General features: G+C 32.4%; 1 protein-coding gene across 1 annotated transcript; it reads right to left on the reverse strand.

Moving 5' to 3' along the window:
- Nucleotides 1–1,112: 1,112 nt before the first annotated feature.
- On the reverse strand, nt 1,113–13,122 carry LOC142232658 (vesicle transport protein SFT2A). The gene is made up of 4 exons (XM_075303301.1): nt 12,951–13,122; nt 1,884–2,053; nt 1,690–1,807; nt 1,113–1,620 (listed from the first exon to the last, which is right to left on the reverse strand). Exons 1-4 carry the CDS (start codon nt 13,020–13,022, stop codon nt 1,489–1,491), a joined length of 492 nt encoding a protein of 163 aa, XP_075159416.1. The 5' UTR covers nt 13,023–13,122; the 3' UTR covers nt 1,113–1,488.
- Nucleotides 13,123–13,399: the final 277 nt, after the last annotated feature.

Here is a 13,399-nt window from a genome sequence, read left to right on the forward strand (position 1 = left end):
TCTATAGCAATAAATTTTGACAAAATTTTCTATACAAATAAAATTTTAACAAAATTTTCTATACAAATAAAATTTTAACAAAATTTTCTATAAAAATAAATTCTGATAATTGAATTTATTCTGATAATTGGTTGATAGTTTTGCTGCAAGTAGAGGATGCTGATGAGGAATGTGGTAATTCCGAAACGTGCGTCCATCCAACCATCTTGCAGTCGATAGGGCTTTGCCCAAATAAATTTGACAAACATTATTTTCCTATGTTGGTTAAGCTACACTTGTAGTTTAGTCAATGTATGGTTTTAAGCTGAAATAAAAAAAAACAACAACAATGCTTAAAGAACAAAACCAACAAAAACAAAACAAAACGAATGGAAAAAGAAGAGGAAGCACGCTCAAAATAAACCCAGCCAACTGCACTCAAATCGATGATTTGACAGTGGCATAGGAAAAGAGATATGTTTGTTTCGAATTTATTTCGGCATAAGCCGGCTATCATACAAAACCTTTTTTCGGAAGGTTCAAGTGTGGTTCCTTGTTGGGTTTAATGAACTGCCTGAATTTATTCTGATAATTGGTTGATAGTTTTGCTGCAAGTAGATGATGCTGATGAGGAATGTGGTAATTCCGAAACGTGCGTCCATCCACCCATCTTGCAGTCTATAGGGCTTTGCCCAAATAAATTTGACCAAACATTATTTTCCTCTGTTGGTTAAGCTATACTTGTAGTTTAGACAATGTATGGTTTTAAGCTGAAATAAAAAAAAAAACAACGAAATAACATTTTGACAAAATTTTTTATAGAAATAAAATTTGGACAAAATTTTCTATAGAAATACAATTTTGACAAATTTTTCTATAAAAATAAAATTTTGACAAAATTTTGAATATGACCAATATTCAAATATATTACCGTTGCGTAGCATTCGAATGCAAATGTTTTCCATGGTGATAATACAGGTGGTGAACTTCTGTCTTATCAATGAGTGCTACCCGATTCTATGTTTAGCTCAATGATATTCATCTGACATTAGAATCCAATTTTCGTGCATATTTCTTTTACCTTACAGTTATAGCGGTTTTGTGTATAAAAACATAAAAAATAAGGCAACATATTAACTTTGTTAAAAAAAATTAATAGTTTTAATATATGTATATCATTTTGCAAAGTACATATAATTAAATTACATTGTATTATAATACTTAGAAAAGTATACAAAACACGTTCACTTAATTTTTATACAACAAAAAGAAAAGAATAATTAGTAAGTGGAGTATGTATTAAATAGCCTAATAATTGACCTCAATAATATGCAGTTTTTTTACAAAATAATACTATATAATATTAGAGTTAAGAAATATCATTTCCACACAAATGTGTGATGAATATATAAACAAGGTCTATTATAATGTAAAGCAAATAAATATAAAACTAATAAATTTAAGAAAAAAAAAACGCAAAAAAAAAAATATATTAATAAAACATAAAAACTAAACATCCAACATGGCAGAGACGGTTTTCCTTACAGCATCTCTAGCATATGGGATGTAAGATAGAGAATACCATGTCATGGCTAATGATTGTATGATAATGAAGATCAATGTGAGGCCAGGTTTTTTTAACTGAAAACAAAATAATAAAAACAAAATGTAAAATCATAAAAGAAAAAAACAAAAACAAAAAAATCATACCACTAATGCAGCAATTAGGGTCATAATAATGGCAAATATAACAATACAAGTGGCAATTAGACGAGTATCGGAAAACATTTTCTTCAATTGGTTAACAGGACCCATAAGGAAACAGGTGCTAAGCAAGGTTACAAATTTCATATATTTTATATTTCATGATGTTTTATTTACAGATGTTCGTTTTTAATGCTTACCTAGTCATCGATATTATGTTGCCGAGGGTATAGAAAACTGCAAATGCAACTACCCCCACATGCAGGAAAAGCATTAAAGATCCCAGGAATGATAATAGCAGACCCAAAACGAAACATATGCAGAAGCCTTTAATACGCGTAGACCAGCTCAGCGTAGACATGTCATTAATCTAAATTTTAAATCACATGAGAATAAAGAGTTTTGAAAACTTAAAAAAATAAAATAGTTTTCATGCATCTCTATATACCCTTTACCTTAGGATGAGGGTATATAGTCAATTTGATAAATAGGAAATTCTAAGGTCTAACCGTCCATCCTAAATACAAAGATGTTCTAGCTTCCGTTAAAAATTTGAGGTGATCTAGTGACGACCGTCTATTTTATTCTTGAACATATATACATTTTATTTGATTTTGTTTCTGTGAGAAGGTGTTACCCCAGTATTGGATTCCTTTTTCTCCGATAAAACGGAAAGGTTTTAGTAAAACACATCTAAAGACAAAAAAAATGGGTAAAATAAGAACAAAACTTAGTCAAAACAATACAAGAGACTTTACCGTATTGAGTTTACTTATTTCGTTTTCTTGCTTTTATGTCGTAAACCTGGACTATTTTATCAACTGGCAGAAAAAATGGGGCATTTGAGCGTTAGAAAAATGGAGCAGTGCACTAGATGTTATATCGTTCGTTTTTTAATATTGCTCGCTTATAGACCGATGCCTCAATTTATATAAAATTTAAAATCTTGATTTATTGTGGACACATAAGAGATATTCTGAACATGCTTTATGACGTCAGATGTTTTTATATAGTTCCCTCTATCAGTGGCATTATTTTTTTCTTGATCTCTATATAATTACTGGTAAAGGATAGGCTACGTGCTTATCAATTCCAGGAGGTTCAGTTAGACAAATCAGTCCACTGTATTATCACAAATGGTAATAAGTTTTTTTTTCTTCTTTTATCAAAATTTTATTTCTATATAAAGTTTTCTAAAAATTTTATTTTTATAGAAAATTTTGTCAAAATTTCATTTCTGTAGAATATTTTGTAAAATTTTTATTTCTATAGAAAATTTTATAAAAATTGTATATGATAAATGCATTTTGAAAATTTTATTTCTATAAGAAGTTTTCTAAAAATTTTATTTCTATAAAAAATTTTTGCAAAATTTTATTTCTATAGAAAATTTTGTCAACATTTTATTTCTATAGAAAATTTCTAAAAATTTTATTTCTATAATTTTTGCAAAATTTAATTTTTATAGAATATTATTGCAAACTTTTATATTTATAGAAAATTTTCTCAAAATTTTATGTTTATATAACATTTTGCAAAATTTTATTTCCGTTATTTTAGGCTCACTTAGACAAATGAGTCCATTGTATTACCATAATGGAAATTTTATCAATAAGCGATTTTATTTCTATAGATTTTTTTGCAAAAATTTATTTCTGTAGAAAACTTGGTAAAATTTTTATACAATAGAAAATAATTAATCAAGCTTGAGATCGTTTTTTGTAAAGGGTGGTTAAATTGTAAGGGCCGATGTTGAATGTGAACCACACCTAAACGCCAATTTTTTTTCCGATTTTTTTTTGACATTTCTCTATTCCAGACTTACTCAATTTGAACCATGGAGAGATACACAATCCAACAACGTGTTAAATGGTTCCAAGAAATGGCAACAGTGGATGATCAATTTTCGAAGAAAATCATCTTCAGTGATGAGGCACATTTTCACCTCAGTGGATTCGTCAATAAACAGAATTGCCGCATTTGGGCGAATGAGAATCCAAGAGTGATTGTCGAAAAACCAATGCACCCAAAGAGTGACTGTTTGGTGCGGTTTATGGGCTGGCGGCATCATCGGGCCGTATTTGTTCCAAAATGAGGCCGGTCAGGCAGTTACTGTGAATGGTGTTCGCTATCGTGAGATGATAACGAACTTTTAATGGCCCGAATTGGAAGATATGGATGTGGACGATATGTGGTTTCAGCAGGACGTTGCCACTTGCCACACAGCTAGCGAAACAATGGATCTTTTGCGCAACAAATTCAATGGCCGTGTTATCTCACGTAATGGCGATGTCAATTTTGCCGCCAAGATCATGTGATTTGACACCGTTGGACTTTTTTCTTTGGGGTTATTTGAAAGAAAAGGTGTACGTCGATAAGCCAGCAACAATTCAAGAGCTAAAGGATGAGATAATTCGGCACATTAACGGCATAGAACCTCCGTTATGCCTCAGCGTCATCGAAAATTTGGACCATCGGATGAAGGTGCGCCACCGAGGTCGCGGCGCCCATTTGGCCGATATTTTGTTCCATACATAATTGAGTAATACCAATATATCATAATAAAATAAAATTACAATAATTTCCTATATAGTTTGTGTTTTATTCAAAATAAACATCGGCCCTTTAAATTTTAACCACCCTTTATGTATTGGTTTCTTTATTTTTCAATATTTCGCAATTACACTGAATTGCTTCATCAGGAGTCGATTTTGAAACTTTCACCACAGACACAAATGACGATGAAATCTGACTTCAAGAAACAACAATGTTTCCCACCAATAGTCTTTACAAGTTCAACCGGTATCAACAAATCCTGAAGTCAGATTTCATCGTCATTTGTGTCTGTGGTGAAGGTTTCAAAATCGACTCCTGATGAAGCAATTCAATGTAATTGCGAAATATTGAAAAATAAAGAAATCAATACATACAAAAAACGATCTCAAGCTTGATTAATTATTTTCTATTGGATAAAAGAAAGATCGAATAAAATCAAAATTTCTCAAATTTTTATATCTATAGAAATTTTATCAAAATTTTACTTCTATAAATTTTATTTCTGTAGAATATTTTGTAAATTTTTTTGTTTTTTGTTGATATTGTTGACCTTTTATTTTAATTTTTATGATTTTTATCTCATAATCTCGGCTGTAGGTCTATAAATTAAACTCGAAATTGTTGGTTTCTAGTTTTTTATTTTCCGATATTTCGGTTGACTTCGTCAGACCGTTTTCAAGGCTACAAATTACAAAATTAAACAAAAGTTAATTACAAAATTCACAAATTAAAGTCAAACTATTGTCATTTACATTTTATCCGATGTCTTGTTACTTCGCTGTCTGGTTTTCTACTGGTGATCACTTTCTCCTGTGTTTTTGTATCGTATGTCGATATATTCTCGCGCAGTTCTCAATATCTTTTTTATAGTTTATTCTCTCGTTAGTGGGAGTGTTAATTATGTGTAACATTTCCAGAGTAAATCTTCGTCTGTAGTTGTTTTCCTTGCATAGGATTTCTACGTTATTAAAGTTAGGTTTGTGACCAGTCAATGTACAGTGGGCCGCAAGTGCTGTTTTTTGTTCCATTGGTTTGTCTGTTGTTTTTATATCCGATTTATGTGAAGACAATCTTGTTTTTAATTTTGTCATTGTCGTACCAATATATGCCTTTTGGCATAAGTTGGATTTGTCACCGTTGCATTTTATCTTATATACTACGTTGTGTTGGTCTTCATTCTTAATTTTTGTTTTTGTTTTACTAAATAATCCGTTGACAGTGTTTGTGGTTTTTAACGCGAGTTGATATTTTTCTTTATTGTATATGTCAGACTTGGACAGTCTCTCGGAGAAGTTTGGTATATATGTCACTGGTTTGTATATTTTTGAATCCTTTTTCTTGGTCAATTCTCGGTTGTTGTGTAGGTTGGCTTTTACTTTCGATAAGAGTTGATATATCGTTCGTTGTGGGAAATTGTTGTCTTGGAGAATTCGTTTAATTTTATTTTCATTTTCAGAATGAAATTCTGGATCACTAACATTAAATATCCTTCGTATGAAATTTGTCGCTGTATTGATTATTATACGTTTACTGTGCTTAGAGTAAAAATTGAGCAGTCTCCCAGAAGCCGTTGGTTTTTGGTACCAATTTAGTCTCAGTTGGTTTCCTTGTCTATGTATTATTACGTCAAGATATGGTAGTTTATTGTCCTGTTCTAATTCCTTTGTAAATTGAATTTGTCTATTAAATGAGTTTAAGGCCTTTAGTGTTTCGTCGACTTCTGATGCCTTTATGATTGCGAAGATGTCATCTACGTATTTTGTTAATATCGGTGGTTTAGTAATATTTTTAAATACTTCGTCTAAAAGTTCCTCCATAATAATGTCTGCTACAATTGGTGAAGCAGGGGAACCCATTGGCATACCTTTTAATTGCTCATAAATCTTGTCCTCAAATTTAAAATATCTGGTGTCCTTGATACAAAATGTAATTAAATCTATGAATAAATCCTTCGTCATGTTCGTATACTGCTCAATTATGGTCCATTTTCTTTCAATCGTCTGAATTGCTAGCTTTACCGGAATGCTTGGAAATAATGACACCACGTCAAAGGATATTAAAACTTCATCATCTTCAATCGTCATATTTTCCAATCTTGTCTTAAAATCCGCAGAGTCCTTAACATTATATTTAGAGTCAAGTGTTATATTTCTTAATATACCTACTATGTATTTACATAAATTGTACGATGGCGAGTCTATCGAAGAACAAATAGGTCTTAATGGTGTACTCTCCTTATGTATTTTTGGAAGTCCGTAAATCCTTGGAGCTACTGGGGTCCTGATTGTCAACTTGTTTTTCTCTTGTTCGGTAATAATATTGAGATTGTAAAGTTTTTCCACTAATTTGTTGTTCTTCGTTTGGAGTCTAGAGGTGGGATCAATTTTTATTCGTTTGTACGTACACATATCGTGTAATATTTCTTTCATCTTTAGATCATAGTCAATTTTATTCATTGCAACCGTTTTTCCCCCTTTGTCAGCACTAAGAATTAGAATGTCATCATTTTCCTTTAAATATTGTCGTGTCTGTACCACTGTGCTTGATATGTATTTATCTCTTAAGCTCATTTGCGATCTTCGTAAATGATCGTTTATCAATGTTGTCAATTTTGTTCTCGCCATCTCTTGTTCCTCTCTGCTCTCAATTGTCTGTACACAATCTTCTCCTTCGGCGATAACTTGTAATAGTGGAAAACTTTTATTGTTATGCGGGAGAGCATGTTTTGGACCCAGTGAGAGAATCCATTGCACTTCTCTCGGTATGTCTTTCTCTGTCTTATTCACAAACCAGTCGTTATGAGTTCTAATGTTAAGCTGTTTTTTGTGTTGTTGTTTAAGTACATCTAGCTTTTTAATGTGTGTTGTTTTGTTCTTGTGTGTCACGCTGTTGTACAGAGTGTTTTCACTCTCCAAGTACAGCGATAAATCTTGTTGTGATAAAAGCTGTGTCAGTTGAGTTTGCGCGGTTTGAATGTTTTGTCGATTTTCGTGTATTTGTTTGTGTTTATACTCTATTAGTAGTTTTAAGATTTTCATGTGAAAGTTATAGGTATACCTGTGTAATGTTCTCTCGATATTTGGCGGGATATTTTTGTTTTTGTGTGTTTTGAAAATGGTATATGTGTGTTTGGTTGCATTGTTAATGAAGTTTGGTATGATACCAGCTTTTTTGCATTTTATAAGAAATGTTATGGAACTTTTGAGATTTGCTGACTGCTTATGACTTTTGGAGTAATTTTTAGCGACTTTATATGTGTGAGCATTGTAATTATTCTTGATATTTGTGTAAATTGTCATGATTGGATGTTTTGATTCGGCGTGCCTTCCGGTTGTTTTATGTTTTTTGTTGATATTGTTGACCTTTTATTTTAATTTTTATGATTTTTATCTCATAATCTCGGCTGTAGGTCTATAAATTAAACTCGAAATTGTTGGTTTCTAGTTTTTTATTTTCCGATATTTCGGTTGACTTCGTCAGACCGTTTTCAAGGCTACAAATTACAAAATTAAACAAAAGTTAATTACAAAATTCACAAATTAAAGTCAAACTATTGTCATTTACATTTTATCCGATGTCTTGTTACTTCGCTGTCTGGTTTTCTACTGGTGATCACTTTCTCCTGTGTTTTTGTATCGTATGTCGATATATTCTCGCGCAGTTCTCAATATCTTTTTTATAGTTTATTCTCTCGTTAGTGGGAGTGTTAATTATGTGTAACATTTCCAGAGTAAATCTTCGTCTGTAGTTGTTTTCCTTGCATAGGATTTCTACGTTATTAAAGTTAGGTTTGTGACCAGTCAATGTACAGTGGGCCGCAAGTGCTGTTTTTTGTTCCATTGGTTTGTCTGTTGTTTTTATATCCGATTTATGTGAAGACAATCTTGTTTTTAATTTTGTCATTGTCGTACCAATATATGCCTTTTGGCATAAGTTGGATTTGTCACCGTTGCATTTTATCTTCTATACTACGTTGTGTTGGTCTTCATTCTTAATTTTTGTTTTTGTTTTACTAAATAATCCGTTGACAGTGTTTGTGGTTTTTAACGCGAGTTGATATTTTTCTTTATTGTATATGTCAGACTTGGACAGTCTCTCGGAGAAGTTTGGTATATATGTCACTGGTTTGTATATTTTTGAATCCTTTTTCTTGGTCAATTCTCGGTTGTTGTGTAGGTTGGCTTTTACTTTCGATAAGAGTTGATATATCGTTCGTTGTGGGAAATTGTTGTCTTGGAGAATTCGTTTAATTTTATTTTCATTTTCAGAATGAAATTCTGGATCACTAACATTAAATATCCTTCGTATGAAATTTGTCGCTGTATTGATTATTATACGTTTACTGTGCTTAGAGTAAAAATTGAGCAGTAAAAAGGTCAACAATATCAACAAAAAACATAAAACAACCGGAAGGCACGCCGAATCAAAACATCCAATCATGACAATTTACACAAATATCAAGAATAATTACAATGCTCACACATATAAAGTCGCTAAAAATTACTCCAAAAGTCATAAGCAGTCAGCAAATCTCAAAAGTTCCATAACATTTCTTATAAAATGCAAAAAAGCTGGTATCATACCAAACTTCATTAACAATGCAACCAAACACACATATACCATTTTCAAAACACACAAAAACAAAAATATCCCGCCAAATATCGAGAGAACATTACACAGGTATACCTATAACTTTCACATGAAAATCTTAAAACTACTAATAGAGTATAAACACAAACAAATACACGAAAATCGACAAAACATTCAAACCGCGCAAACTCAACTGACACAGCTTTTATCACAACAAGATTTATCGCTGTACTTGGAGAGTGAAAACACTCTGTACAACAGCGTGACACACAAGAACAAAACAACACACATTAAAAAGCTAGATGTACTTAAACAACAACACAAAAAACAGCTTAACATTAGAACTCATAACGACTGGTTTGTGAATAAGACAGAGAAAGACATACCGAGAGAAGTGCAATGGATTCTCTCACTGGGTCCAAAACATGCTCTCCCGCATAACAATAAAAGTTTTCCACTATTACAAGTTATCGCCGAAGGAGAAGATTGTGTACAGACAATTGAGAGCAGAGAGGAACAAGAGATGGCGAGAACAAAATTGACAACATTGATAAACGATCATTTACGAAGATCGCAAATGAGCTTAAGAGATAAATACATATCAAGCACAGTGGTACAGACACGACAATATTTAAAGGAAAATGATGACATTCTAATTCTTAGTGCTGACAAAGGGGGAAAAACGGTTGCAATGAATAAAATTGACTATGATCTAAAGATGAAAGAAATATTACACGATATGTGTACGTACAAACGAATAAAAATTGATCCCACCTCTAGACTCCAAACGAAGAACAACAAATTAGTGGAAAAACTTTACAATCTCAATATTATTACCGAACAAGAGAAAAACAAGTTGACAATCAGGACCCCAGTAGCTCCAAGGATTTACGGACTTCCAAAAATACATAAGGAGAGTACACCATTAAGACCTATTTGTTCTTCGATAGACTCGCCATCGTACAATTTATGTAAATACATAGTAGGTATATTAAGAAATATAACACTTGACTCTAAATATAATGTTAAGGACTCTGCGGATTTTAAGACAAGATTGGAAAATATGACGATTGAAGATGATGAAGTTTTAATATCCTTTGACGTGGTGTCATTATTTCCAAGCATTCCGGTAAAGCTAGCAATTCAGACGATTGAAAGAAAATGGACCATAATTGAGCAGTATACGAACATGACGAAGGATTTATTCATAGATTTAATTACATTTTGTATCAAGGACACCAGATATTTTAAATTTGAGGACAAGATTTATGAGCAATTAAAAGGTATGCCAATGGGTTCCCCTGCTTCACCAATTGTAGCAGACATTATTATGGAGGAACTTTTAGACGAAGTATTTAAAAATATTACTAAACCACCGATATTAACAAAATACGTAGATGACATCTTCGCAATCATAAAGGCATCAGAAGTCGACGAAACACTAAAGGCCTTAAACTCATTTAATAGACAAATTCAATTTACAAAGGAATTAGAACAGGACAATAAACTACCATATCTTGACGTAATAATACATAGACAAGGAAACCAACTGAGACTAAATTGGTACCAAAAACCAACGGCTTCTGGGAGACTGCTCAATTTTTACTCTAAGCACAGTAAACGTATAATAATCAATACAGCGACAAATTTCATACGAAGGATATTTAATGTTAGTGATCCAGAATTTCATTCTGAAAATGAAAATAAAATTAAACGAATTCTCCAAGACAACAATTTCCCACAACGAACGATATATCAACTCTTATCGAAAGTAAAAGCCAACCTACACAACAACCGAGAATTGACCAAGAAAAAGGATTCAAAAATATACAAACCAGTGACATATATACCAAACTTCTCCGAGAGACTGTCCAAGTCTGACATATACAATAAAGAAAAATATCAACTCGCGTTAAAAACCACAAACACTGTCAACGGATTATTTAGTAAAACAAAAACAAAAATTAAGAATGAAGACCAACACAACGTAGTATATAAGATAAAATGCAACGGTGACAAATCCAACTTATGCCAAAAGGCATATATTGGTACGACAATGACAAAATTAAAAACAAGATTGTCTTCACATAAATCGGATATAAAAACAACAGACAAACCAATGGAACAAAAAACAGCACTTGCGGCCCACTGTACATTGACTGGTCACAAACCTAACTTTAATAACGTAGAAATCCTATGCAAGGAAAACAACTACAGACGAAGATTTACTCTGGAAATGTTACACATAATTAACACTCCCACTAACGAGAGAATAAACTATAAAAAAGATATTGAGAACTGCGCGAGAATATATCGACATACGATACAAAAACACAGGAGAAAGTGATCACCAGTAGAAAACCAGACAGCGAAGTAACAAGACATCGGATAAAATGTAAATGACAATAGTTTGACTTTAATTTGTGAATTTTGTAATTAACTTTTGTTTAATTTTGTAATTTGTAGCCTTGAAAACGGTCTGACGAAGTCAACCGAAATATCGGAAAATAAAAAACTAGAAACCAACAATTTCGAGTTTAATTTATAGACCTACAGCCGAGATTATGAGATAAAAATCGTAAATTTTTTTTATCAAAATTTTATTTCTATAAGTTGTCTAAAAATTTTATTTCTATAGAAAATTTTATTTCTATAGAAAATTTTGTCAAAATTTTATTTCTGTTAATAATGTTTTACTTCTATAAAAACTTCGTTAAAAATTTTATATTCTATAGAAATTTTTTTTTTTTTTTTTTCAAAATTGTATTTCTATAGAAAATTTAATCAAAATTTTATTTCTATAGAAAATTTTATCAAAATTTTACTTCTTTCTATATTTTTTTTTTTTTGTTTAGCTCAATGAAAAACAAGGGACATTATTTTTAAAGAAGTTATGAAACATTCAGAAATCTCACCAAAACTACTGAGTGGATATAATCCATCGGTAAAAAAAACTCTTTGGTGTTTGGGAACCCATGATCTTTTGTATGTATTTAAGGTGGGTATGCTGACCATTGCACCAAGGTGGCTCCCATTCATTCCGGAGAGAAAACCAGCAAATGTAAAAAAGTGAGAGTAAGCAGATTTAGTAAATATTTCATCAAAAACTTCATGAATTCAATCAATAAGTGCCCTGTTGTCTGGATTCCAGGACATAAACAGCTAAGCTTGCAGCAGAGTTTGGGCCCCCTTTGAGCCGAAACTGACGCCCAAAGAAGGCCGGAACAAGATCCGAACGCCTCTATGGAATAGTTGGACTTCTCAAGATTTTCCTTAGCATGAGTGTAAGAGCCAGCAAATTAATCGATGATGTTAGAAACAAACCGTGGTTTTCGAAATCTAGAGTCAACCCCAAAGAAGCAAAAATCATCAGTCGTCTGTTTGCAGCCCTACTTATGACGAAGGACGTCGTTAATTTTCGTTTTTACTGTTAATATGCAATAGTTATACCACATACACACACAAACACACCTAGTTTTGGAGTTTTACTCAAATCGGGTTTCATAGCTCATAATCGGGGCTTTCTTTTTGGCTTAACGAAAGTTTTTCTTTTCTCTTTCTGGTGTAGTCTGGAGTCTACATCGATCGGTGTCTACAGCCTGGCGTTTTAATGTCTAAAAGGCTTTGCCAATCATTAATCAAAACAACACCAAACCCCACAAAAAAAGCGGATCTAGATTTACAGGAAAAGTTTAACCAAACAGTCAATCATCAAACCGAAAGCTGTCTTTTGGCATTTGAACCAGTGTCGATGAATACAAACCAGTTCCCGACAATGGCCTGCCTAGTATGAAGTAAACGTAACATTAGCCGGCCGGAAGCCTCAAGGGGAGGCCTCTGGCGACAACGGATGTCGCCAGAATTAATTATAGAACTTCAATCAGGAATCCGCTAACCGTATGGAAATAATATTTTCCACTTGTTGGAGCAGTGTGTTTCTTTAAAAATGATTCTGGCGTGGCTTTTTCCCTCTGTAAATTTACGTGAGTAACATTCCTCCTCTACTGAGTTCGCGTGAATCAAGTTGTCAGTGGGTGACTATGCATGAGCGAGAAATTACAACACCCCCTATTGTGATATCATGCCTAAAATAATTCTGATTGGATTTGATTCATAATTACCTGGGTCATTATACTGCCTTCCTCTTCGGGAGTGCTATCATTTCCACTCAATACTCTGCGCAGTTTATCCATTTCGTGTTACTTAACAAAAATTATAAACAAAAAAAGAATAAATGAAAAAAACAATGTTCCAAGAATGTTCCCCTCCACAAACTATAAACACAAAAATATGATTTAGTGATGGCAACAAAGATCATCGATAACTATGATCGTTATCGATTACTTTATAATTCTTACTGGTAATCGCATAGGTAATTCAAATGCTGTTATACATTTGAATTACCTTGAAATTTGTTGGTTTTTGGTCCTCTGCAAATCACAACAGAAGTTTTTCCCAATCATTTCAAGTGAAAAATATAGTAAACAAACAGAATTAAAAAAAATCTGTTATTTTTCGAGCAACATTGGTAGCAATGTTCGCGTACAACTTAATGTGTAGTACGACTGGC

The sequence above is a fragment of the Haematobia irritans genome, chromosome 4 (genome assembly GCF_050003625.1).
Source record: "Haematobia irritans isolate KBUSLIRL chromosome 4, ASM5000362v1, whole genome shotgun sequence".
NCBI classification, from domain to species: domain Eukaryota; kingdom Metazoa; phylum Arthropoda; class Insecta; order Diptera; family Muscidae; genus Haematobia; species Haematobia irritans.

Excerpts from the sequence above, each read along its gene's own strand:
- LOC142232658 (XM_075303301.1), bottom strand. The coding sequence starts at position 13,022 with ATGGATAAACTGCGCAGAGTATTGAGTGGAAATGATAGCACTCCCGAA. Across the intron at positions 2,054-12,950 it reads AAGGCAGTATAATGACCCAG|ATTAATGACATGTCTACGCT; the intron begins GTAATTATGAAT and ends TTTAAAATTTAG. Across the intron at positions 1,621-1,689 it reads CCCTAATTGCTGCATTAGTG|TTAAAAAAACCTGGCCTCAC; the intron begins GTATGATTTTTT and ends TTTTGTTTTCAG.